Source organism: Saimiri boliviensis, chromosome 1 (assembly GCF_048565385.1).
Source record: "Saimiri boliviensis isolate mSaiBol1 chromosome 1, mSaiBol1.pri, whole genome shotgun sequence".
Lineage (NCBI taxonomy): Eukaryota > Metazoa > Chordata > Mammalia > Primates > Cebidae > Saimiri > Saimiri boliviensis.
Window position 1 is genome coordinate 134,365,019 of NC_133449.1, and position 26,889 is coordinate 134,391,907.

Below are 26,889 nucleotides of genomic sequence, written 5' to 3' on the forward strand. Positions count from 1 at the left end.
AAAGGCCTCCCAAAGGTGAGTGACCTAAGAGAGAGGAAGCACAATTTGCCAATACCTTTTAAGGCTGCACCAGAACTGGCATGGTTTAGTTTCTACTGCCTTCTATTGGTTAGAGCCGACAAAAATTCAGTGAGGAGGAACCACTGAAGTCTGTGAATACAGCGTCTAGGCTATCCGGTCCCTTTTAGGCCTTATTTCGAAACTAGCTACACCTGCAGACTTACTCGTTTTTGGGCTTTGGTTCTTCCACTTAAAAGCTAAGTGTCTGAACCACATACTTAATCTCAGACCCTCAGTTTTCTGATCTCTAAAATGTAAATTATAATATCTGCCTCACTGGATGGCTACAAAGTTTAAACAACGTAAAACTGTGTATGTCACAGTGCTTAAAATACAGTAGGTGCTCAGAGCATTTTCCCCCCTTCTTTTTCTTGGGGAAGACAGAAAAACTGGAACAGCCAGCCAGTATAATTTTAAGCAGTTATGGCTGGGCGTGGTGGCTCATGCCTGTAATCCTAGCACTTTGGGAGGCCTAGGTGGGTGGATCACCTGAGGTCAGGAATTCAAGACCAGCCTGGCCATGATGGTGAAACCACATCTTTAAAAAAAAAAAAAAATTTATATATATATATATATATATATATATGCAGTTACTTGCATGCAGTTGAAAAATAGACACCAATGACATAGGAACATTGGGATTTAAGTTTTCTTTAGCCTGGCTGTGAAGCCATGTACACACAAAGTAATAACTAGTTGCCTAGAATAACTGCTCTACAAGAGGCACAGATAGGAAGTATCATAGGAGTTCTGAGGAAGGAAAGCTTGGTGAGGCTGGGGAAGATAAGAAAAAAAGGCTTCCTGGAGGAGGGGGTGCACAGCTGAGCCCTTGAGAGTGGGAAGTATTTGGAGAGGGAAGGAGGAGGGGGTGGCTTCTCCAGGCAGAAGGACCATGGTCATTTATTGAGAGCTTTGTATATGCTAGACCCTCTTCTAAGCCTTTTCCCATTTGAATCCATGTGCTCCTCACAATAATCCTGATGTTTCTGCCCCATTTTACAGATAAGGAAAGTAAGACACACAGAAGTGAAGGAACTTGCTCAGTATCCCAGATCTGGGCTTTGAATCATGGTAGCCTGGCTCTAGAATCTGTACTTGCAGCTATTTTCATTTCTACTACCTGGAGCTGAGAAGTGGTTTAGAGATTGCATCGTGCAGTGTCTGCAAGAATTTCACTGTTATACTGCAGGCAGTAGCATCCTAAGAGAAGATGTTCAATGAAGGTATTCATGTGACAGCTTAGCTGCGCTGTTCAACACAGTAGCCGCTAAGCACACTCAGCTATTTACGCGTTAATTGCAATGAAGCTAAATTTAAAAGTGAGTTTCTCATTCACAGTAACAGCAATTCAAGGGCTCTGTGTTTCTGTGTGGTTGGTACTTCTTACACTGGACAGTATAGTCGCAGAACGTTTCCATGATGACAGAAAGTCCCACTGACAATGCTGAGTTAGCAGAACTGCTAAGATGGCATTTATTAGTGATGAAGGGAGACTGAGGCAGTGTTATGACTGCATGGAAAGCCAGTGAGAGGGTGCAGTGTCAGGGAAGCTCATGGCTGACCATGGTGAAAATGTAAATTCGTCCATGGTTCCATTCATTCATCTGTTCCATAAATATGGAACACAGCATCCTTGGCAACAGAGGAAGGAGTGGGAAATCACATGAGGCTGGAGGAGCATGGTGGAGAGGGGACATCACAGAAACACCAGTGTTTGCTTCAAGACCTGAAGGATTGCTAGGCATTGGCCATGTGGTGAAAATGAGAAGAGCGTTCCTACTAGCGGAATCGCCTGTGCACAGACTCAAGACATTACATGGGGTGGCCGCCACATAAATTGCTCCGGATTGTGGGAGGGAGAGGTGTGCATTGTTTATGGCTGGAGAGAAGCAAGAAAGGTGAGCAGAAGAGAGAGGGTGGGAGGGAGCAGGTAAACTGCGAACAGACTTGGGGCAGTGGAGGTGAGAGTTGCTGAGAGGAAACCTGGAAAAAAATTAAAGCATAGAGGGACAAGGTCTGTATACATGGAGGCCTTAGGAAGCAGAACAGAACAAGGAGGTCGGCATTGCATGGAGGCCTTTACCTACAGGCCTCTCCTGGCATTGGTGTTGGGTTGGAGATCTCCTGGCTTCCTTACAAGGCACACATGTTTGCACAAGTTGACAGTGCTGCCTTCAGTAGCAATCCAGAGATGGCAGAACTGGGTTTCCATTGGGAAGGCGAAAGGCTGGGTTTAGAATCACACACAGTCAGCCCTTTGGAGGCTCTAAGATACTCTCAGAGGAAGTAGAATGCCTTTACCTCCTCTTTTTGCAGAGAGGAAGAACATGTACTTCAGGGCTTGAGAGGGAAGAGAATTCTCATAGAGTGTGCCCCTTCTCTTCACTTTGTACACAGCGAATCTTCTAATCCTTGCACAGATACTGTTTGGCAGGAACTATTATTATCCCCACCTTATAGATGAAGCAGCTGAGGCTTGGTGAGGTCAGAGATCATGCAATGTGCAGTGGGGGTGGGAGATTTGAGCATGGGATCCTCTCCCTTCAGTGATTTGGGGAAGGGACAGGGAAAAGGTGTCTCTCCTTCCCTAAGGCCACTTGTCCCACAGGACGGTGGAGCCTATAGAACAGTCATCAGGTTAAGAAAGAATAGTTGAGTTCAGAAAGTTTTCAGGCTATTAAAAACACAACAGCCTCATTTTGCAATTCTCTATCTCCAATTACAAAGTGATTGCCTAAAGCTAGTTAATATTTCCCTTTTGGAGATAATGTTATCATATTTAAATTACTTTGCAATTTTCCAATTAAGTTCACTTTTAAATTGTACCTCTAATTAGCCAGGGTGATACATTGACCAGATAACACTGAGATCTTTAAAATAGTCCGTGATGACAGCCAAAGTCCCCACAAAGGTGGCAGCTGCTCTACCCGTAAAGGGAGAACAGCATGGGGAGCCAGACAGCCTCCTTCAGGCTCTTAGAGGAAAAACTCTGCCGGGTATGGTGGCTCATGCCTGTAATCCCAGCACTCTGGGAGGCCGAGGCGGGCAGATCACCTGAGGTCAGGAGTTCAAGACCAGCCTGGACATGGTAAAACCCTGTATCTACTAAAAATACAAAAATTAGCTGCGTGTGGTGGTGGGGGCCTGTAATCCCAGCTACTTAGGAGGCTGAGGTAGGAGAATTGCTTGAACCCAGGAGAAGGAGGTTGCAGTGAGCTAAGATCATGCCATTGCACTCCAGCCTGGGCCACAAGAGCAAAACTCCATCTCAAAAAACAAAAACAAAAACTTCGCCACTGAACAAAAGACCATAAATTATGCCATCAACATTTAAGAAGTTTCATTAATTACACTCTATGGAGCAGATAAGACTAGAGTCATGTGGCATATTAGACACAGAAAACTGGGCCGGGTGCGGTGGTGTGTGCCTGTAGTCCCAGCTACTTGGGAGGCTGAGGCTGGAGGATCGTTTGAGTCCAGGAGTTTTGGGCTGTAATGTGCTATGCCGATCGGGTGTCTGCACTAAGTTTGGCATCAATATGGTGGCCTCCTGGGAGTGAGGGACCACCAGGTTGCCTAAGCAGAGGCGAACGGACCCAGGTTGGAAACAGAGCAGGTCAAAACTCCATGCTGATAAGTAGCGGGATGGTATCTGTGAATAGCCACTGCACTCCAGCCTGGGCAACATAGCAAGACCTCGTCTCTTTAAGAAAAAGAAAAGAGGCCAGGCGTGGTGGCTCATGCCTATAATCCCAGCACTTTGGGAGGCCGAGGCGGGTGGATCACTAGGTCAAGAGATCGAGACCATCATGGTCAACATGGTGAAACCCCTTCTCTACTAAAAATACAAAAATTAGCTGGGCATGGTGGTGCACACCTGTAATCCCAGCTACTCGGGAGACTGAGGCAGGAGAATTGCTTGAACCCAGGAGGCGGAGGCTGCGGTAAGCCGAGATCACGCCACTGCACTCCAGCCTGGGTAACAAGAGCAAAACTTTGTCTCAAAAAAAAAGAAAAAAAAAAAAAAGAAAAAGAAAAAGACAGAAAACTAGAGAATCATATCTCCTGACCTCAATGAGTTCAAAGTCTAACAAGGGAGATAAGAAGGCAAATAACAATTATAAGTGCTACAATTTATATAACACTAATATGCTACGTGTAGGAGGAAGAATTGATAAGATTGAAACACAGAGGGCATTGCTGATAAATACATAAGTACATCAAAATAAGTTATCCTGATGCCTGAGCTGGAAAACCAAATTTCCACCATGTATGTAATTAGGGTCCAATCAAGGATTCCTGACAAAAATTCAGTTTAAAAAATAACTATCAAGACTGGGTGCAGTGACTCAGACCTTTAATCCCAGCACTCTATGAGGCTGATGCAAGAGGATAGCTTGAGCCGAGGAGTTCAAGACCAGCCTGGGCATATAGCGAGACTCCCATCTCTACAAAAATTATCTAGGGTCAGGCACAGTGGCTCAGGCCTGTAATCCCAGCTCTTTGGGAGGCTGAGGCAGACGACTCACAAGGTCAAGAGATCGAGACCATCCTGGCCAACATGGTGTAACTCTGTTTCTACTAAAAATACAAAAAAAATCACCTGGGTATGGTGGTACACACCTGTAGTCCCAGCTGCTTAGGAGGCTGAGGCAAGAGAATTGCTTGAATCTGGGAGGCGGAGGTTGCAGTGAGCCAAGATCATGCCACTGCACTTCAGCGTGGAAACAGAGCAAGACTTCGTCTCAAATAAAAAAAATAAAAAAATAAAAATAATAATAATAAAAAAAACAAAAACAAAAACCCTGAGTCCAGGTGTGGTGGCTGACACTTGTAATCCCAACAGTTTGGGAGGTGGAAGTAGATGGATCACCCGAGCCCGGGAGTTTGACACCATCCTGGCCAACATGGTGAAACCTCGCCTCCATAAAAAATACAAAAATTAGCCAGGCGTGCTGGTGTGCACCTATAGTCCCAGCTACTTAGAAGGTTGAGTCAGAGAATTGCTTGAACCTGGCAGGCAGAGGTTGCAGTGAGCCAAGACTATGCCACGGCACTCCAGCCTGGGCGACAGAGTGAGACTGTCTCAAAAAAAAAAAAAAATTAGCTGGGCATGGTGACACATGCCTGTAGTCCCTGCTACTTGGGAGGTGGAGGTGAGAGGACTGCTTGAACCCAGGAGTTTGAGGCTGCAGTGAGCTGTGATTGTACCACTGCACTCCTTGTTTGCTCTTGGCGACAGAGCAAAACCCTATCTCAAAAAGAAAAAAAACGGAACAAAAAACAAAACTATCAGGTTATAGTGTGACCTAGAGTTTTGATATTTCTACCAACTAAATAATCTTTCAGATTGGTCTACTCTCCTCCAGTCCCCAACCACTGTCATTATTTTAGTTTATGTTATTATATTATTTGAGATGGAGTCTTCCTCTGTCACCCAGGCTGGACTGCAGTGGCGTGATCTCAGCTTACTGCAAACTTTGCTTCCTGGATTCAAGCGATTCTCTTGCCTCAGCCTCCCAAGAAGCTGGGACCACTGGGACCGGCTAATTTTTGTGTTTTTAGTAGAGATGGGGTTTCACCATATTGGCCAGGCTGGTCTCGAACTCCTGACCTCATGATCCACCTGTCTCAGCCTCCCAAAGTGCTGAGATTACAGGCGTGAGCCACCCAGCCTGGCCTATGTTTATTTTTACTTTTTTTCAGATGGAGTCGCATACTGTCACCCAAGCTGGAGTACAGTGGCATGATCTCGGCTTACTGAAGCTTCTGCCATCCAGATTCAAGTGATTCTCCTTCCTCAGCCTCCTGAGTAGCTGGGATCACAGGCACCTGCCACCATGTCCAGCTAATTTTTATATTTTTAGTAGAGAAAGGGTTTCACCATCTTGGTCAGGTTGGTCTTGAATTCCTGACCTCATTCATGATCCACTTGCCTTGGCCTCCCAAAGTGCTGGGATTACAGGCGTGAGCCACTGCACCTGGCCCCCTTTTTTTAAATTAATTTTTTTAGTATTTTGCTTTATTTCTTTTTTCTTTTTTTATATCTATCTATCTCTTTATGAATCTGTCTATGTATCTATCTATTTGTCTCTGTCTATTGATCTGTTTCCTATTGATTCTGTTTATCTGGAGAAGCCTAAGACAGATTTGAACCTAGGAAATAACAGCAGAGGAATTAGGACGTAAGCTAAGGGAGGGGAGAAGATGTTAGCAATACATTCTCAAGCCTGTTGCCATAATAAGCAATTGAAACTCTGGCTGGGGATCTCTGGGAGCTGGTGGGAACACATCACAGGGTTATCTTCATGAGTCACGGTATTGATTCACCAATTCTGCTCAATCAAGGTTGAGAGTTTCTCCTGAGAGATGCTAACTTCCAGGCACTTCCATCCTGTCCCACATATGCAGAGGAAGGCAGAGCCACAGGTGTGAGTGTTTGGGTGACCCTGACATTGTCTGCTACAGTCCTCAAAGGATTACTTAGCCCAGGCTAAAGCATGCATCCAAGAAGATGTTGTTAGTTGTGTTGACTAGAATAGCAAAGTGAAGCAAATGAGAAACAGATGACTAAACTCCACACCACATGTCTAGCAAGATGGAAATAGTTTAGCGAATGTCCATTCAATAAAAGGAGGCTCTGCCACCATCATGTCAATTTCAAAGCCCATGAGCAACATGGAAAAGCCCTCCTGTCTAATGCTTATGAACCAATCACAGACACTACAATTGTGTCTGGGTGAATACCTGTCTTCAGGGGAACAAGGTGTATAAAGGAACCCTGAAGAAATGAAAATGTTTTAGGGTAATGGGACCATGAGAATTCTTTTGCTATGTCCTCTTTATGATTTAAAGGAGGACCAAAATTAAATATGATTGCTAAAGACACCAATTCCCAGAGAGAAACACACTCCCCCTTCCCCTGCCAGGGCTTCCGGGATTCACTCGCAAATAGACTCCATGAGGCTGACACCTGTAATCCCAGGACTTTGAGGACCAAGGCAGGCAGATCACTTGAGGCCAGGAGTTCCAGACCAGCCTGGCTAACATGGTGAAATTCCATCACTATTAAAAATACTAAAATTAGCCACATGTGAGGGCATGCACCTATAATCCCAGGTACTCAGGAGGCTGAGGCAGGAAAATTGCTTGTACCTGGGAGGTAGAGGTTCTAATGAGCCAAGATGGCTACACTGCAATCCAGCCTGGCCACAGAGTGAGACTCACTCTCTCTCAAAAAAAAAAAAAAAAAAAAACACAAACAAAAACCAAATAGACTCCTTGCTCTTTATCTTGCTCTCAGTTGGCTTCTGGAGGCCCCAAAGTAAGATGGGAATATTCCCCGGACTGGCACGTCTGGGCCACAGTGTGTAACGATCTTCATGGTTCTCTTTATGGGCTCAATGCTTTATTGAAAGCAAACTTGCTGTCTTTCTGTTTTCATGTTGCTGATCCCACTTGGAGGCTCAGACAGCTAGCTGGATCAGACCCTTGGAAATATTCTGACAGTGTCCAGCCATGTCCTGACTACTTTCTTTTCTTTTTTTTTTTGAGACACAGTCTTGCTGTGTCACCAGGCTGGAGTGCAGTGGTGTGATCTTGGCTCACTGCAACCTCCCCCTCCCAGATTCAAGCGATTCTCCTGCCTCAGCCTCCTGAGTAGCTAAGACTACAGGTGCGCACCACCATGCCCAGCTAATTTTTGTATTTTTAGTAGATACGCCCAGCTAATTTTTGTATTTTTAGGGTTTCACCATGTTGGCCAGGATGATCTTGATCTCGTGACCTTGTGATCTGCCTGCCTCTATCTCCCAAAGTGCTGAGATTACACATGTGAGCCACTGCAGCCGGACATCCTACTTTCAGTGGAGTTTCATGAAGCACGTAGAGGTTAAGGGACACTGGAAGCTGACATCACCAAGAAGAACTCTGTGCCCAGAAGACTGCAGTTTATCAGAATGTAAAGAATGTGAGCATGGAATTTAGCCTGCAGATTTGCATTTGTTATCAAATGTCCTCAAGCAAGTTCCATTAAGGACATAAATTAAGCCTTTACCCCTTACATTATCACTGCTGTGACTTTCCACATAGTTTTCTAAGGAAAGTTATAAGGTTGACCTCTAGAGATAACAGGCCTGTTCTGCCCAGCCTATATTCCAGCCTGAGTCAGCAGCAACCCTGCATCCCATCCTGGGCCCTAGCCCTCCCCCATTCTGTCTGTCAGGGTCACTCCGGAAGCATTGCAATCGTTTATCCATCTCAAAAAAAAAAGATTAGAAGATGCCAGGGGATAGAGGAGGAGGAGCAATGGGGAGAAAGAAAGAGTGACTTATGTCAGAGCAAGTTAACAACTTAAATATTAGACAACTGCATTCTCTAACATCTCTGGCTGGAGGAATTACATACCTGACTCCTTTTCTGAACACTCCAGGGTCTCACCATATTGCAAGGCTCCCTCTGTAATCTCAGATTACTAATTTCTTTCTTTCTTTCTATTTTTTTGGGGGGTGGGGGACGAAGTCTCCCTCTGTCACCCAGGCTGGAGTGCAGTGGCTCAGTCTTGACTGACTGCAACTTCCCCTCCAGGTTCAAGCGACCCTCGTGACTTAGCCTCCGGAGAAGCTGGGATTACAGGCACCTGCCACCATGCCCGGGGAATTTTTTGTGTTTTTAGTAGAGACAGAGTTTCACCAATTTAGCCAGGTGGTCTCGATTTCCTGACCTCGTGATCCACCTGCCTCGGGCTCCCAAAGCGCTGGAATTACAGGTGTGAGCCATTGCGCCTGACACTGATTACTAATGTCTTATACAGACCACATCATCCAGCTCTGGGCTCTGATTTTTTTGTTGTTGTTTTTCTTTTGAGAGAGAGTCTTGTTCTCCTGCCCAGGCTGGAGTGCAGTGGCACAATCTAGACTCACTGCAACCTTTGCCTCCTGGGTTCAAGTGATTCTCCTGCCTCAGCCTCCCGAGTAGCAGGGATCACAAGCGCATGCCATGACATCCAGCTAATTTTTTGTATTTTTAGAAGAGATGGGGGTTTCACCAAGCTGGCCAGGCTGGTCTTCAACTTCTGACCCCAAGTGATCCACCTGCCTTGGCCTCCCAAAGTTCTGGGATTACAGGCATGAGCCACCTTACCTGGCCTGGGCTTTGATTGAATAAAAGCCCTGATTTTATAAATCAGGCCCTGGTGTTTCTTCAGTCCTAACCCAGATGACCTATATTTTCCTAAAGAAGGAGTTCTCGTCTCAAGAGGAACTCTGGCGCCAGCATTTAAAGTAATTTTTCTCATCGTTAAAGTAACAGAGTAATTTGGTCAAATTTAACTAATTTTTAAAGTTACCATGAACAATACACATTATTCAGTCAAGCAAAGCGCTAAGGTGAGACTACATTAGTTTAATAAAATTTTTATTAAAAATTTTTATTCAGCATTTACTCAATAAACTTTTACTGAGTGCCTCCTAAAAAAAAAGAATAGGCTGGGCGTGGTGGCTATCACACCTGTAATCTCAGCACTTTGGGAAGCCGAAGTGGGCAGATCCTTTGAGGACAGAGGTTCAAGCCCAGCCTGGTCAACAAGGTGAAATGCCATCTCTACTAAAAATAAAAAAAATTAGGTGGGTGTGGTGGCAGATGCCAGTAAACCCAGCTACTTGGGAGGCTGAGACAGGAGAATCGCTTGAACCTGGGAGGCAGAGGCTGCAGTGAGCCAAGATCTCACCACTGCACTCCAGCCTGGGCAACAGAGTGAGACTCAGTCTCAAAAAAACAAAAACAAAAGGAAAAAAGATCAGCCTAGGTGACACAGTGAGATGTCGTCTCTAAAAAAATATTTTTGACTTCAGTTTTGAATAGTCAATGCATTCACATGGTACAAAATAAAAAAGTTGGCCAGGTGTGGTGGCTCATGCTTGTAATCGCAAGACTTTGGGAGGTTGAGGTGGGTAGATTGCTAGAGCCCAGGAGTTCGAGATCAGCCTGGGCAACACAAAACCCCCATGTCTACTAAAAATACAAAAAGCAGCTAAGTGTGGTGGCACCCATGCCCATAGTCCCAGCTACTTGGGAGGCTGAAGCAGGAGGATTACTTGAGCCCAGGAGCTGGAGCTTGCAGTGAGCCATGATCAGGCCACTGCACGCCAACCTGGGCAGCAGAGCAAGACACCATCTTGAAACAAACAAATGAACAAAAGTAGAAAAGTTACAGCAAAATAAAACTCTCCCTGTCTTCTGTGTCTCCCAGTTACCCAATCCCTGTCCCGGAAGAGATCCCTATTGCTTGTTTCTTGTATTTTTTTCTTTGTTTTGACGGAGTCACACTCTGTTGCTCAGGCTGGAGTGCAGTGGTGAATCTCAGCTCACAGCAACCTCCGTCCACTGGGTTCAAGCGATTCTCTTGCTTCAGCCTCCTGAGTAGTTGGGATTACAGACGCCCACCACCACGCCCGGCTAATTTTAGTAGTCTTGTTGTTGTTGCTTTGAGACAGGGTGGAGTGCTGTGGTGAGATTTCAGCTCATTACAACCTCTGCCTCCCTGGTTCAAGCAATTCTGCCTCAGCCCCCCAAGTTGCTGGGATTACAGGTACTCACCACCATGCCCAGCAAATTTTGTATTTTTAATAGAGACGGGATTTCGCCATGTTGATCAGGGTGGCCTCAAACTCCTAACCTGGTGATCCACCTGCCTCGGCCTCCCAAAGTGCTGGGATTACAGGCGTGGGCCACCATGCCTGGCCTAATTGCAGTATTTTTAGTAGAGAAGGGGTTTTGCCATGTTGGCCAGGCTGGTCTCGAACTCCTGACCAGCCGAGGCAGGTGGATTGTCTGAGCTCAGGAATTCAAGACCATCCTATGCAACATGGTGAAACCCTATCTCTACTAAAATACAAAAAATTAGCTGGGCGTGGTGGTTTACACCTGTAGTTCCAGCTACCCGGGAGGCTGAGTCAGGAGAATTGCTTGAACCCAGGAGGCAGAGGTGGCAGTGAGCTGAGATTGCACCATTCTACTCCAGCCTGGGCAACAGAGCAAGACTTTCTTTCTCAAAATAAACAAACAAGCAAAAACCAAAAACCTTAGAGATCCTTCCAAATTTGTAGAGGAAGAATTAGCTCATTTTCAAAGTGCTTATAGATGATATCCCATGTTTTGTGAACCCGTTTCCTATCAATGGATATTTAAGTTGTTTCCAATTTTTCCTTCTTATCAAATTCTGCCAAGAATAATCTTATTTATATTACATTTCACACGTGTATGGATTTACTTGTTGATATAATTCTGAGAAGTGCAATTACTACGTTATAGAGTTTGTGCTTTTAAAATTTTTATCGATATTATCACATTGCCCACAATAGAGGTTGTACCAATTTACCATCAGCAAGTGGGGGGACAGCCTGCTTACCCACATTTGGGGGGATGTTTGGAAACACTTTTGGAGGTCAGGCCACACAAAGCCTTGTATACAAAGCTAGGAAATTTGAACTTAAGCCATAGACCATGGAAACCCATGGAACGGTGTACGTCATGGATAAGGAAGATTGTTTCTGAGCTTTGAGTGAAAGCTTATTTTCATGATGACATCCAATAAATTTTTTAGGGGATTTTTATTCTCCGGCAGGCATAGTGATGAATAATGTGATGAATCATCAGAGAGGGGACCAAATATCCATTAGGATTTCAGCCATGCTGGGGAGAGGATAGGTATCATTTGCGCACAGCTGACACTTGAAACAATGGGCCGGGATATGAGAGCCACTTGGTTTCTTTACCATCTTCCTGCCTTCCTGCCACACTCTAACCTTCCTGCCATTTTTCTTTTATCACACCCTTCCCACATGCTGATGGCTTTGCAGGAAGCATACAGCCCTCAGGGTAATGGCATAAAACCAACAGCAAGGACTTTTTATCCACCGCTAACAGTTGACTGAAAGATAAGCAGACAGATAATATAGCAACTTTATCTTTCCCTGGAAGACCATTTGACAAATTAATAAATAGGCTTTGGAGCAGGCATTGAGCAAAGAGCTGGGTGACACAAAAACGCAGACACTGTTGAGCTGAGTCTTTGTTTCTGCAACAAAAGGTTGTTGCCGTTATTTGATGGAAAGACGGAAGGGAAGATGGATGATGATGGGTGGACGTGGGGGCACCCACATATGAAAGACCCAAGAGCGAGCTGCATCCAGAGGCCCCAGCAGTAGTTCAAGCATGAGTGCAGTGAGCTTGGTACTCCTGGTGCTTGCTCTGAGGTTTAGGGCCGACACTGCCGAGCCAGAGGAGGGCAGCTTCTGCTCTAAGAGCCAGGTGGCCTTCAGAGATGCTTGCTACGAATTTGTGCCACTTGGACGCACCTTCCACGATGCCCAGAGATGGTGCGAGGGGCAAGGAGGCCATTTGGTCTTCATTCACGACGAAGGCACCCAGCAGTTTCTGCAGAAGCACATCTCCCAGGACAGGGAATGGTGGATCGGACTCACGTGGAATTTGACACGGAATGGAACCACGGAAGGTAGGCGCTGTGATCGCTGTGTTTTATGAGACATGTGTGCTTGCAATTCTTGCCATCACTTCTCACCCAAAGTAACATGGAACAAATTATGTCTTAATTCTCACGGTATGGAGACCCTTCCCTTTGGTTGTTTGTGGATTAAACGAAACAATTTGTGTCTAATGCCTAGCACAGAATCTGGCACATAACTGACACTCTAGAAATGTTCACTTCTTTGCATGTTGCTCATAATAATACTCTGACTGCTTCTCTTCTTGCTAGAATAGTGCCAGGCACTAGCCTGAGTGCTTCATGGTCATTCTCATGTTGAATTCTTACAATCACAATGAGGAAAATTATTATGTCCCCATTTTACAGTCTCAGAAAATAATGACTAAGTTTTTTTTGTTTTTTGTTTTTTGTTTTTGTTTTTGTTTTTGTTTTCTGAGACAGAGTCTTCCTCTGTCACCAGGCTGGAGTGCAGTGGCGTGATCTTGGCTCACTGCAACCTCCGCCTCCCAGGTTCAAGCGAGTCTCCTGCCTCAGCCTCCTGAATAGCTGGGACTGCAGGCACATTCCACCACACCCAGCTAAGGTTTTTTTGTAATATTTTTTTTGTAGAGATGGGGTTTCACCATGTTGGCCAGGCTGGGACTAAGCTGTTTTTTAAAGGGTCCCACCTGTCTTTCCCCAGTTGCTGTGAGATTAAAGCAGGCCAAGTGCTTAGCATGGCTCCATTCGCGGTCTGATTTTAATGGTCCTGAAAGTCTTAGTTCTCCGTTATGCTCTGAGGGCTCTTTTCCCGAGCCCAGCGCAGTCAGGTGAGCCCTTCTCTATGAGCCGGCAGGGCTCTGTTCTCACTTCCAAGGCAGTGCTTTTGGTGTGGCTTAAATGGCTTACTTGTCTGTCTCCCTCTTAGACTACAAGCCCTTCAAGGAAAGAACTGTACTCTGGCCATTTTTGTTTTCCAGTGCCTAGACACAACTGAGAATGGACAAGGAGACTAGGTGCAGTGGTTCACACCTGTAATCCCAGCACTTTGGGAGGCCAAGGCGGGTAGATCACTTGAGGTCATGAGTTCGAGACCAGACTGACCAACATGGTGAAACCTCGTCTGTACTAAACACACACAAAGTAGCTGGGCGTGGTGGCATGCACCTGTAATCCCGACTCAGGAGGCTGAGGCAGGAGAATCGCTAGAACCCAGGAGACAGAGGTTGCAGTGAGCCAAGATCATGCCATTGCACTCCAGCCTGGGCAACAGAGAGAGACACTGTCTCAAAGAGAGAGAGAGAGAGAGAGAGAGAGAGAGAGAGAGAGAAAGAGAGAGAGAGAGAGAATGGACAGGAACACATTGGCATTTAAGCCTCACACGGATCCCACTAGGTAAGCGTGGCTACTCTCCTTTCACAGAGGAGGAAAACGAAGTCTAGAGAGAAACAACATACTCAACATGACGGTGATGCCCAGCAGGGACTCCACCAGTCAGAGCGAGACTAAGCCTGACTTTCCTGCTGGGCACCTTGGTACCCAGAGGTTCTCTTTGCCCCTGCAGAAGCTACTGGGTTTGAGAAATAAGTCATGGCCTGAGTGAACATCCACAGAAATACAGCAGAGTGGACGGAAATGTTTTCATAAGTGAGCCACTGGGAAGCTTATTTAAGAAAACCCACAGCCAAGGGGATTTGAATTCTTAAGATGCCGCTGCAGGCAATATCTCCTGGATGGTTTCTGGAGGTGTAGATGCAACAACGGCTGATTTCTGTGTATTGATCATCTGCTCACATGCAGCTAGAGGAGCTGTGCCTGTGAAAAGCTCTCAAAGGCTACTGTGCGGCTGTTGCAGAAAATGAGGTGGTTCTAACTAGCTAATAGGTAACAACCTCCAATGTTTAACGTCGTTTAGGAAGCAAGGGCCAGACACTGTCTGCAATGACATGGCATTTGTGTAAAAAGATTTCAGGCAATCATAAACGCTGATGTATGAATACAATTCAGCCTGGAACCATTTATGAGAAACCTAACACTGATGGAGAAGCCCATAGGTCGGGAGAGGGAAGATACTTTCATTTTACATTCTTTGTACCATCTGGAATTTTAAAAACCATTTTATTTGCATGAATTTCTTTCAAAAAAATTTATAATTATATTTTTGAGTATCCATAATAGATTTTCGGTTTTTGAAAGTGCAAGGGCACCATCTTGGCTCACTGCAACCTCCGCCTCCCGAGTTCAAGCAATTCCCCTGCCTCAGCCTCCCCAGTAGCTGGAATGAGAGGCATGCGCTACCAAGCTCAGCCAATTTTTGTACTTTTAGTAGAGACGGGGTTACACCATGTTGGCCAGGCTGGTGTTGAACTCCTGACATCAAGTGATCCATCCGCATTGGCTTCCCAAAGTGCTGGGATTACAGGCCTGAGCCACCGCACCCCACCCATAGTGAATTTTTAAATTTAGTGCTTTCTAGCTCTTTGGTGTCCTCAACATGGTTCTGTTTTAAATACACACACACACACACACACACACACACACACACCTCTTCGAAGTTACATCAGTGTTTTCAAGGGTCTCAAGGGACCCAAAGTAACCACAACTGCTTAAATTTTAACTGAGCACTGTCCAGATGTACTTGGCAAGGGACACAGCTTATGAAGCCAGTGGCACCTTAAAACATCCCATGGCCCACTTCTGGACTCTTTATTATTATTATTTTGAGACAGCGTCTTGCTCTGTCTCCTAGGCTGGAGTGTAGGAGCATAATCATGGCTCACTGCAGTCATGACCTCCTTGGCTTAAGCAATCCTTCCAACTCCGCCTCCCGAGTAGCTGGGACCGCAGAAACCATGCCTGATTTTTTTTTTTTTTTTTTTTTTTTTTTCTTTTTTTGTAGAGACAAGTTCTCTCTAGCTTGCCCATTCTGGTCTTAAACCTAAGTGATCCTCCTGCCTCTGGGATGTTGAGATTACAGGCATGAGCCACCGTGGCTGGCCCCTGGGCTCTTCCTTAGATTGTGGTTAGGGCTGGGTATACTGGCTCATGTAATCCCAGAACTTTGGGAGGCCAAGGCAGGTGGAGTTCAAGCTCAGGAGTTGGAGGTCAGCCTGGGCAACATGGCAAAATCCCTATCTCTACCAGAAATACAAAAAAACCAGCCAGGCGTAGTGGCTTGCACTTGTGGTCTCACCTACTCAGGAGACTGAGGTGGGAGGATCACTTGAGCCTGGGAGGCAGAGGCTGCCGTGAGCTGAAATGACACCACTGTACTCCAACCTGGGTGACAGGGCAAGACCCTATGTCAAAATGAATAAATGACTGATTATGGTTAGACAGAGCTGGCAGCCTCATTTATTTAATCAAAGCACCTTTTGTGAGCACTCCAATTCGGTGTTTTGGTTCTTACATTGAGTGTTTGAAGATGACAGGGAGGAAGAGACCTTTACTGGTCCGGGGGAGAGAGGTCTCCAGCCCATCCACGTTAATAGCTGACCTGCTGCACACCAGCAGCAGAGCAGGGGCGAGCCCTGCATTTGTACAAATGGAGTCAGAAGACAGTTGCTGACTCCTGGCGGTCGTGTTGCCCTCCCAGGGCTGAGAACCTGGCTGGACGCCTCTAATGTGACCTACAGCAACTGGCGCAGAGGGCAGGCCACCGCGGCCCCTGACACCTGCGGCCACATTGGGAGAGGCCCTTCCTCTGAGTGGGTGGCCTCAGACTGCACCCAGACCTTCGCCTTCGTGTGCGAGTTCGGTGAGTGAGCCCTGCGCCGGGATCCCCTCCTCCCGCCCCGTCTCCCTGCCTGCCTGAGGCCCCCTCTCCAGGCTCCCCGCTCCCTCCTGTTTCTGCCTCCATCTCTCTGACCTTCTCTTTCTCTTGCCCCAGCCTCTGTTTCCGTTTTCTCTTGGTCTTTCTTCCCCTTCTCTTTTTCTCGAACTCTGTTTCCCTCCCTCAGTCTCTGACTCTCTCCCTGTCTCTGTGGTCTCTCTGTCTCCCTCTCACTCTGCAGGGCCTGCCTGTGTCCGTTTCTGTCTCCCTGTTGAAGAGCTGACCTGTGCGTGTTTTTCCGAGCTCGCCTGTTTGCGGCTTCTCTCGCTGTCTCTATGCCTCTGTCTCTGCCCAAGTGATGCTCCATTGCTCATCCCTGCCCTCTCCCCCTCCACCTGCCTGCCTTCCTGACTGCCCGCCTGTCTCGTCGTCTCTGTCTCTGTCTTTTCCCTCTCTCTCTCTTTTTTTTTTTTTTTTGACATGGAGTCCCGCTCTGTCATCCAGGCTGGAGTGCAGTGGCATAATCTCAGCTCACTGCAACCTCCGCCTTCCAGGTTCGAGCGATTCTCCTGCCTCAACCTCTTGAGTAGCTGATATTACAGGTGCGAGCCACCATGCCTGGCTAATTTTTATATTTTTTTAGTAGAGGCAGAGTTTCGCCATGTTGGCCAGGCTGGTCTCAAACTCCTGACCTCAAGTGATCTGCCCATCTTGGCCTCCCAAAGTGCTGAGACTATAGGGGAGAGCCACCATGCCTGACCTCCAGGAGGTTTAATATTACAGTGGGGGCACAGAGAGGCTAACTAATTTGTTGAAGGTCACACGGCAGTGTGTGGCTCGGCTGGATCTGATCCCTGGGACTCTGGCTCAGTGCGATTCTGCCGACGACCACATTTTATTTCTCATCCCTGCCAAGCAGCTCCTATCGGGTTCTTGCCTCTCAGCCCAACCTCCCAGGACTTTCCTCTTCCTGTGAACCCGCACTCACCCATCTGTAACCTTAACCCCTGTTAATGTCTTACCTTCCCTTTGCCACAGGGATTGGCCAGAGCCTGGCCTGCGAGGGCCTCAATGCCACCATGCACTGCGGTTCGGGGCAAGTCATCCAGGTCCAGGATGCCGTCTATGGGCGCCAGAACCCCCATTTCTGCACCCAGGATGTTGGGCGTCCCTCAGATCTGGGGCCAGGATGCAGCTGGGCCAATGTCAAGGATGAAGTGGCAGGTACGGCCCAAGGGCTCTGCAGTTCTGGCTGCCAGGGGAGGGCAGTTGCTGGTATTCTGCACTCAGCAAGCGTTCTGCAAAAGCCTCCAATAGTCTTCATCTCTGACACTGGGCTCCAACACGTGGGAAAACTGGCCAATCCCCGCCCATGGCACCAAGCAGGGAAGCAGGTGCCTGTGGCCCAACCACCTCAACGTCAAACCCAGCTACGGATCTGGCAGGCATGGTGCGCCTTGACCCCTGCTGGGTACAAGAAACATCACTTTTTTTTTTTTTTTTTTTTTTTTTTTTGAGACGGAGTTTCGCTCTTGTTACCCAGGCTGGAGTGCAATGGCGCAATCTCGGCTCACCGCAACCTCCGCCTCCTGGGTTCAGGAAATTCTCCTTCCTCAGCCTCCTGAGTAGCTGGGATTACAGGCACGCTCCACCATGCCCAGCTAATTTTTTGTATTTTAAGTAGAGACGGGGTTTCACCATGTTGATCAGGATGGTCTCGATCTCTTGACCTCGTGATCCACCCGCCTCGGCCTCCCTAAGTGCTGGGATTACAGGCTTGAGCCACAGCGCCCGGCCACATCACTTTTTAAACTTAATTTTTTTTAAATTTTGAAATACTCCAAACTTATAGACAAGAATAGAAAATACTGTAATGAACTCCCACAAATCTGCTGCCCACCTTCATCAGATCTCAACACCATGCCCACGTACTTAAGAATCCCTCGTTAGAAAAATGAATACAGCTGGGCACCGAGGCTCACGCCTGTAGTCTCAGCACATTGAGAGGCAAAGGCGGGTGGATCACCTGAGGTCAGGAGTTCAAGACCAGCGTGGCCAACATGGTGAAACCCTGTCTGTCCTAAAAATACAAAAATTAGCTGGGTCTGCTGGCAGCCACCTATAATCCTAGGTATTCGGGAGGCTGAAGCAGGAGAATCACTTGAGCCCCAGAGGTGGAAGTTGCGGTGAACTAAGATCACGCCACTGCACTCCAGCCTGGGGGACAGAGCGAAACTGTCTCAAAAAAACAAGAAAAATGAATACAACACTAGGATAGACTCCTGTGTAACCCTCTATAGTCCTGTTTCTGTCACGAATTCAGTGTTTCTTAATCACTTGCATGCTTCATGCTTCTCTATTTTATTTATTTCTTTTTTTGACAGTCTCTCTCTGTTGCCCAGGCTGAAGTGCCATGGCCCGATCTCTGCTCACTGTAAGCTCCGCCTCCTGGGTTCAAGAAATTCTCATGCCTCAGCCTCCTGAGTAGCTGGGATTACAGGCGCTTACCACCACGCCTGGCTAATTTTTGTATTCTTAGTATAGGGGGGTTTCATCATGTTGGCCAGGCTGGTCTCGAATTCCTGAGTTCAGATAATCTGCCCATCTCAGCCTCCCTAAATGCTGGGATTATGGGCGTAAACAACCGTGCCTGCTTTATTTTCACCTTCTATGCATGCATTCCTGAACACTACGGAGTATTTCTTTGCAGGGTTTTGTTTCGTTTTTGAGACACAGTCTCGCTCTGCCACCCCGGCTGGAATGCAGTGGCACAATTTTCATCCACTGCAACCTCTGCCTCCTAGGTTCAAGCAATTCTTGTGCCTCAGCCTTCCGAGTATAGCTGGAACTGCAGGCATGTGCCACCATACCTGGCTAATTTTTTATATTTTTAGCAGAGATGGGGTTTCACCATGTTTGCCAGGCTGGTCTCGACCTCCTGACCTCAGATGATCTGCCTGCCTCAGCCTCCCAAAATGTTGGGATTACAGGCTTGAGTCATCGTGCCCTGCCGCTTCGCAGGGTTTTAATGTTTATGTAATGGTATCTTACCCTGTCATTCTACAGAGTGCGTTTTTCTTTCAGTTTTGGTTCTCGCGTTTTGCTGAACGTTACGTTTTTGAGATGTATTGCCCATCTTGATACATGCTGTGCTAGTTTGTTTAATCTGTTGTGTAACTGTGCTGTCACTTGTCTCTTCTGTTGGGAGAGGTGTGGGTTGGTTCTCAATCTTTGTGACCGTGGATGACGCTGAAGCTAAGTTCTTGATGGATGGTATCTCTTGTTCACATGGGAAAGTAACTTCAGGGCTTCGTTTTCCTAAATCAGATTAACTCTTACTTCTGAGGTGCACTTGCTCAGTGACCAGGATTCAGTTTCTGTGATTATGGGGGTTTCTGGCATCTGCTGGGGGGTGAAAACTCCTCAGAGACTTCCCTGGTCCAGGACATCAGGGAGCCCTCTCCTTTCTGCTGCTGTGACCACTGGCCAGCCTGCAGGGTCAAGGAAGGCAGGTGGTCTGCTGCTTCTTGGCTAAGTGAGGACACAGCCCCCTGTGGCCAGGCTGCGAGCCCCGGTCCCGGGAACCAGCCTCCCCAGTTATGCTCCTTGCAATTCTCCTCTAAACCTCTGCCTCAGCCCAAAGACCCTTTGAAGATTCAGGGAGGGATGCCCGATACTCCCGGGACCTCCTCCTGCCTTGGGAAACTGAGAATGGCTTTTTTGTCCTCACACCTCTTGGAACCAACATGGGGAAAGGAAATGCTAAAGCAGCCAGCCAGTAAGAACTCGAGCGTTTCTGAGGCTGTGGCCCCTGCCAGGAGGAAGTGCCCCGGATGGGAGGATAAATGTACCTCCCTCACCAGGGCACTGCTGGGCTGGGCTGGGTGGGCTATTTCCTCAAAGGCTCAGCTGCAAGTTCCTGAAATGTGGCACCCACAGCTCAGAGAGCATGTTAGAGGGGAGCCCTGAACCCTCTGTGGGGGTCGGAGGAGGAGCACAGAGAGGATCCCGGGGGTCTGTAGCTAAGTGCCCTTGTCACTCGTTCAGTCAGTTAGCCAATAAACACTGGCTTTTTTTGTTTTTCGTTTTGAGATGAAGTCTTGCTCTGTTGCCCAGGCTGGAGACTAGTGGTGCAATTGAGGCTTACTACAAACTCCACCTCCCAGGCTCAAGCCATTCTCCTGCCTCAGCCTCCCAAATAGCTGGAATTACAGGAGAGCACCACCACATCCGGCTAATTGTTTATTTTTTGTAGACAGGGTTTCAACATGTTGGCCAGCCTGGTCTTAAACTCCTGGCCTCAAGTAATCCACCCACCTTGGCCTCCCAAACTGCTGAGATTACAGGCATGAGCCACAGCACCCTGCCCAAACTCTGTATGTCAAAGAGCTCGCAGCATGGTGGGGAGACAGTGATACACAGGCAATGAACTAATGCTGTGATAAATGCCGCAACCGAGAAGAGCAGACACTGTCAGTTTATTCATGCAAAACTCATTTTGTACCTACTCCCTGCCAGGTACTGTTCTATGTGCTGGAGATGGAGCAATGAACCAAAAATTTTTTTAAATCTCCCTCTTGATTTCCAACTTGCTCCCTAGTGATGCCACTGGGATCCCAGGTGTCTGGATCACATTCTGAGCCATGAGGCATCATGGGAGCTGAAGGGGTTTTAAAGTTTGTCTGCAAGGCATGTTAAATCCTGGAATTAGATTGGATTTAGTTTACTTTTTTTTTAAAGTGGATTTTATGTGGCTACAAAGAGTCATAGAAAAACACAGGTTCTGGAATTAGACCTCTCTTGGAGGCTGTTTAGTCTGAGAACAGAGACCAGGTGGTGGCTGGTGTTCCTGTTTGATCAGAGGGGCTCTCCTGATCATGGGGTGGAGGTAGGGCTCAGGAAAGCTTTATGGGGGGCGGCACCAGGAACCTGGCTGTGAGGGAAGAGCAGGATCCAGCTGGGAGAATGGCTGGGGGACAAGGTGGTGAGGACATGAGGTGGCAGGCTCAGGTGTGGACTGCAGTATGAACGATGATGGTGGAGAGAGAGCCCTGGATGGTCTCGCTGGGTAACCACAGTGTTAGAAAACATCTCAGTGGGGACGTGGCCTCCACACCTTGAGGCACTTTATGTATTCCAAGGGGATGTTAAATATTTTGCGTGGTTTAATTTGTGAGCTGGAAGGTGAGCCCTGCTGCTACCCCCAGCACAGACTGCTTAGACCAAGTCCAAGGATGGGGCAGCATCCCCGGGATGTGGGCAGCAGACAAGAGGGTAGCAGGTCAGGGTTCATTCCCAGCTCAGCCCCTGCTGCCTGGGTGACCCAGGAAAGTTTCGTGGGGTTCCTGTGAGGGTCAGAAGAACCTGGGGAAGAGTGTGGCACTTTGTAGACACTCTGCAAATGGAGCTGACATTCCTGCATGCTCTGTTCCAGCTGGCTCTGAGCCAGCAGTATTGGGGTCAGCATCCTCTGGGAGCTTGTTAGAAATGCACACTCTCTACCTGCACCCTATACCTGCTGAATCAGAATCCTGGGGGGCGGGGTCTGATCCTAGTTAATTGCTGACAGCTGCCTGTTACCTGGGGCTCCTACTGGAGGACCTGCTGGGGCAGCAGAGAGGAGACTTAAAAAAAACCAAGAGTCAGGGCATGGTGGTTCATACCTATAATTCCAGCACTTTGGGAGGCCAAGGTGGGCAGATAACTTGAGGTAAGGGGTTCGAGACCAGCCTGGCCAACATGGTGAAACCCCATCTCTATCAAAAACACAAAAATTAGCCGGCTTTGGTGGCCTGTACTGGTAATTCCAGCTACTCAGGAGGCTGAGGCAGAAGAATTGCTTGAACTCAAAGGGTGGAGGTTGCAGTGGGCTGAGATCATGCCACTGCACTCCAGCCTGGGCAACAGAGTGAGACCCTGTCTTAAAAATAAATAAATAGGGCCGGGCGCGGTGGCTCAAGCCTGTAATCCCAGCACTTTGGGAGGCCGAGGCGGGTAGATCACAAGGTCGAGAGATCGAGACCATCCTGGTCGACATGGTGAAACCCTGTCTCTACTAAAAATACAAAAAACTAGCTGGGCATGGTGGCGCGTGCCTGTAATCCCAGCTACTCAGGAGGCTGAGGCAGGAGAATTGCCTGAACCCAGGAGGCGGAGGTTGCGGTGAGCCGAGACCGCGCCATTGCACTCCAGGCTGGGTAACCCGAGCGAAACTCCGTCTCAATAAATAAATAAATAAATAAATAAATAAATAAATAAATAAAATATAATAAAATAAAATAAACCCTCCCCCTCTTTTGGAGATTACAGTTTAGTGCTGTGGATACATATAATGGGAGTAACTCAGATTGAGGAGTGTATCCAGCCAGGTCTTTCAATAGAAGGAATCTGATGTAGGGAATTGGTTTTCTGAGTCACGAAAGTGCTGAGATGCCAAGTCAGGGGATGCCGCTGCAGCCCCATGATTAGCAGCCAGGGAAACAAGAGTGAAACTCTGTCTCAAAAAAAAAAAAGAAAAGAAAAGAAAAGAAAAAAGAAAGAAACACAGCCCTGCTGACACCTTAGTGTCAGCCCTGTGATACCCCTGGGCAGAGGCCAGCTGAGCCTAGCCGGACTTCTGACCTCCATACAGAATTGTGAGATTTAAAAAATCTGTGCTGTTTTACTGATTTTTTCATGTATTTTATTTTTGAAATGGAGTCTCACTCTGCTGCCCAGGCTGGAGTGCAATGCTGTGATCTCGGCACACTGCAACCTCCACCTCCCAGGTTCAAGCAATTCTCCTGCCTCAGCCTCCTGAGTAGCTGGGACTACAGGCGCCTGCCACCACACCTGGCTAATTTTTGTTTTTTTAGTAAACAAGGATTTTCACTGTATTGGCCAGGCTAGTCTCCAACTCCTGACCTCAAGCGATCCACCTGCCTCAGTCTCCCAAAGTGCTGGGATTATAGGCATAAGCCACCACACCTGGCAAAAAATCTTTGTTTTTGTTTTGTTTTGAGATGGAGTCTCATTCTGTAGCCTAGGATGGAGTGCAATGGCACAATCTCTGCTCACTGCAACCTCTGCCTCCCAGGCTCAAGCTGTTCTCCTACCTCAGCCTCCCAAGTAGCTGGGATTACAGGCATGTGCCACCATGTCCAGCTAATTTTTATATTTTTAGTAGAGACAAGGTTTCACTGTGTTGGTCAGGATGGTCTCGATCTCTTGACCTCATGATCCGCCCACCTTGGCCTCCCAAAGTCCTGGAATTACAAGCGTCAGCCACCATACCTGGACAAATCCATGTTGTTGTAAGTCATTAAGCTAGTGGTAATTTGTTACAACAGTGATTGGAAATGAATATACCACCATCCAGTCCTCCATTACTGCCAGCCATGGGCCAAGCCTACCTGGAAGCCAGTGGCCAAGGGAGTTTGGAAAATGTAGTTCCCTGTGATATAGAGCAGGGCAGGGTGAGGGTGGCTCTGTGGGCCCAGGGCCAACTGCCCAGAAGAGGTGGGATCTATCAGGTAACCAGGAAAACACAGGTGGGTGTTCTGGGCCTGTTTCTCCCAGGCTTCTTTGCAGGCATCCCTTGGACAGGGGGAGAGGTGCTGGATGACCCTGAAGTTTCTGGAATGGGCTATCCCTATTCCTCCCTTCTGTGGCCATGAGGCATCCTGATAGATACAGGATTTTAATCTTACCCCCTCTGCTGGTTCTCCGGGTATAGATTTCTATTTTGGGCCATCTGACTAGATGCTGCTGAACTGGTGGTTTTCAAAGTGGGGTCCCTGGTCCAGCAGTATCAGGATCAGCATCCTGTAGGAGCTGGTTAGAAATGCAAATTCTCCAGCTGTACTCTGTTCCTACTGAATCAGAATTGCTGGGGTGGGGTGAGAAATGCGGTATCTTCGTAAGCCTCACAGGGGGATTTTGTGCAAGCTGAAGTCTGAGAACAAGATGCTAGACCCTGAACTACTTGAGGGCAGAAATCCTCCTTCTCCATCCCCTGAGTACCTAGCCCAGTGCCTGGTCCTCAGGAAATATCAAAAGGCATTTGTTGGGCGGATGTTGGGTAAATGAATGGGTGGATGAGAGGTCATTCATCTCTGTGCAGCTCTGTTCAATGTATCCTCTTTTGTCTTGCATACCATTCCTGCTTCCCCTGGGATGTGGGTGTTTTCCAGGCCAGTGCCAAGGGCTGCAGGCATGCCAGGTGGCAGCAGATGAGACCTACTTTGGAGACCTGTGTCCGACTCAGGGCAGCTACCTGTGGGTGCAGTACCAGTGTCGGGAAGGTGAGTCCCCAGCGTGCTTGAGCATAGAAATTTCCCTCTTAGGCCAGGCCTGGTGGCTCACATCTGTAATCCCAGCATGTTGGGAGGCTGAGGGGGGTGGATCACCTGAGGTCGGGAGTTGGAGACCAGCCTGACCAACATAGAGAAACCCTGTCTCTACTAGAAATATAAAATTAGCCTGGAGTAGTGGCACATGCCTGTAATCTTAGCTACACTGGAGGCTGAGGCAGAAGAATCGCTTGAACCTGGGAGGCAGAGGTTGCCGTGAGCCAAGATCGTGCCATTGTACTCCAGCCTGGGCAACAAGAGCAAAACTCCATCTCCTTTTTTTCAAAGATGGGGTTTCACCACGTTGGTCAGTCTGGTGTTGAACTCCCGACCTCAGGTGATCCACCCGCCTTGGCCTCCAAAGTGCTTGGATTACAGACGTGAGCCACCGTGCCCAGCCAAACACCATCTCAAAAAAACAAAAAACAAATAGAAATTTCCCTCTTATTTCACGGCATGTCCATCTTCCCCTGAAAACAGAGGCAGCAGCCACCCACACGGGCTGATCTCTGTGTGCTAAGAGACTTCCTTATTCAAAATTGTTCCCTTCGGCTGGGTGTGGTTTCTCACATTTGTAATCCCAGCACTTTGGGAGGCCAAGGCAGGAGGATAGCTTTAGCCCAGGAGTTTGAGACCAGCCTTGGAAACACAGAGGAAACCTAGTCTCTACATAAAGTATAAAAATTAGGCTGGGTACATGGATCATGCCTGTAATCCCAGCACTTTGGTAGGATGAGGAGGGGTGGATCACTTGAGGTCAAAAATTTTAGACTAGCCAGCCAACATGGTGAAACCCTGTCTCCACCAAAAAAAAAAAATATATATATATACAAAAATACAAAAATTAGCCAGGCGTCGTGGCATGCACCTGTAGTCCCAGGTACTTGGGTGGCTGAGGTGGGAGAATCACTTGAACCCGGGAGGCAGATGTTGCAGTGAGCAAAGATCACACTACTGCCCTCCAGCCTAGGTGACAGAGTGAAATCCTGTCTCAAAAAATAAAAATAAAAATAAAAATTTGCTGTGTGTGGTAGTACACACCTGTAATCCCAGCGACTCAGTCTCTACTGAGGTGGGAGGATCACCTGAGCCTGGGAGACGAAGGCTGCAGTGAGCCACGATTGTGCCACTGTAATCCAGCCTGGGTGAAAGAACAAGACCTGTCTTAAAAACAAAACAAAACAAAAAAAAACATAGGCCGGGCGCGGTGGCTCAAGCCTGTAATCCCAGCACTTTGGGAGGCTGAGGTGGGTGGATCACGAGGTCAAGAGATCGAGACCATCCTGGTCAACATGGTGAAACCCCGTCTCTACTAAAAATACAAAAAAGTAGCTGGGCATGGTGGCGCTTACCTGTAATCCGAGCTACTTAGGTGGCTGAGGTAGGAGAATTGCCTGAACCCAGGAGGCAGAGGTTGCGGTGAGCCGAGATCGTGCCATTGCACTCCAGACTGGGTAACAAGAGCGAAACTCCGTCTCAAAAAAGAAAAAAAAAACCAGAAAGAAAGATCCACATAAAAATACTGGACAGGTAGCCAGAAAGAGTAGGTTATAACAGAAATGTGCAATTTTGTTTCACAAGGGCATGCAGTATTTTGTGTTTTGGTCCACAGGCCTGCAGCTGATGGTGTCCGGGGAGAGTTTCATCTTTGATAATGTCACCATCTCTCTGACATGGCTCCTCTCACCCTACATAGGAAACCTGTCCTGTATAATTAGTACAGGAGACAGCCACACTTTTGATCCCTACTACCCCCCCAGGTAAGAGGAATCTCTGAGGCTTGAGTCAGGTCATATCATCAGTTTTTTTGTCACGTAACAAACCAACCCAAAAGTTGGTGGCTTAAAACAAGTTACCATTTCTTATGGTTCTTTGGAGACCTGGTGGCTTTTTGTGTCTGTGTGGAGTTGGCTAGGGTGGGCTGTCTAGGAAGACCTTCCTCACTCACTTCTAGTGGTCAGCTGGATGGCAGCTAGAGGCATGTGCTGTTCATCACCCAACAGGTTAGCCTAGGCTCATTCATATGGTGGCAAAATGTCCCTAGCTGCAGATGACAGCAGAGCCTGATGAGCAAACATTTTTTCAAATCTCTGCTCATGTTACATTTCTAAGACACCATTGGCCAAAGCAAGTTCCATGGCTAAGACCAGTTTCAATAGGTGGAGAAGTAGCTCCCACCTACTGACAGTTGGAGCATGGAGACACATTGCAAGGCGCTCCCATTCAGGAATGGGAGGAACTGT

At 47.6% G+C, this 26,889-nt stretch overlaps 1 protein-coding gene across 1 annotated transcript in view; it reads left to right on the plus strand.

Moving 5' to 3' along the window:
• Positions 1-11,995: 11,995 nt before the first annotated feature.
• Positions 11,996-26,889, plus strand: part of LOC101040176 (polycystin-1-like protein 2) — a 106,014-nt gene continuing 91,120 nt past the window's right edge. Inside the window, exons 1-5 of the mRNA XM_003938081.4 lie at positions 11,996-12,574; positions 16,140-16,301; positions 17,355-17,540; positions 24,488-24,598; positions 26,259-26,406. Coding sequence (XP_003938130.2) covers positions 12,274-12,574; positions 16,140-16,301; positions 17,355-17,540; positions 24,488-24,598; positions 26,259-26,406 — 908 coding nt within the window. The 5' untranslated portion in view covers positions 11,996-12,273. The remainder of the gene's footprint in view (positions 12,575-16,139; positions 16,302-17,354; positions 17,541-24,487; positions 24,599-26,258; positions 26,407-26,889) is intronic.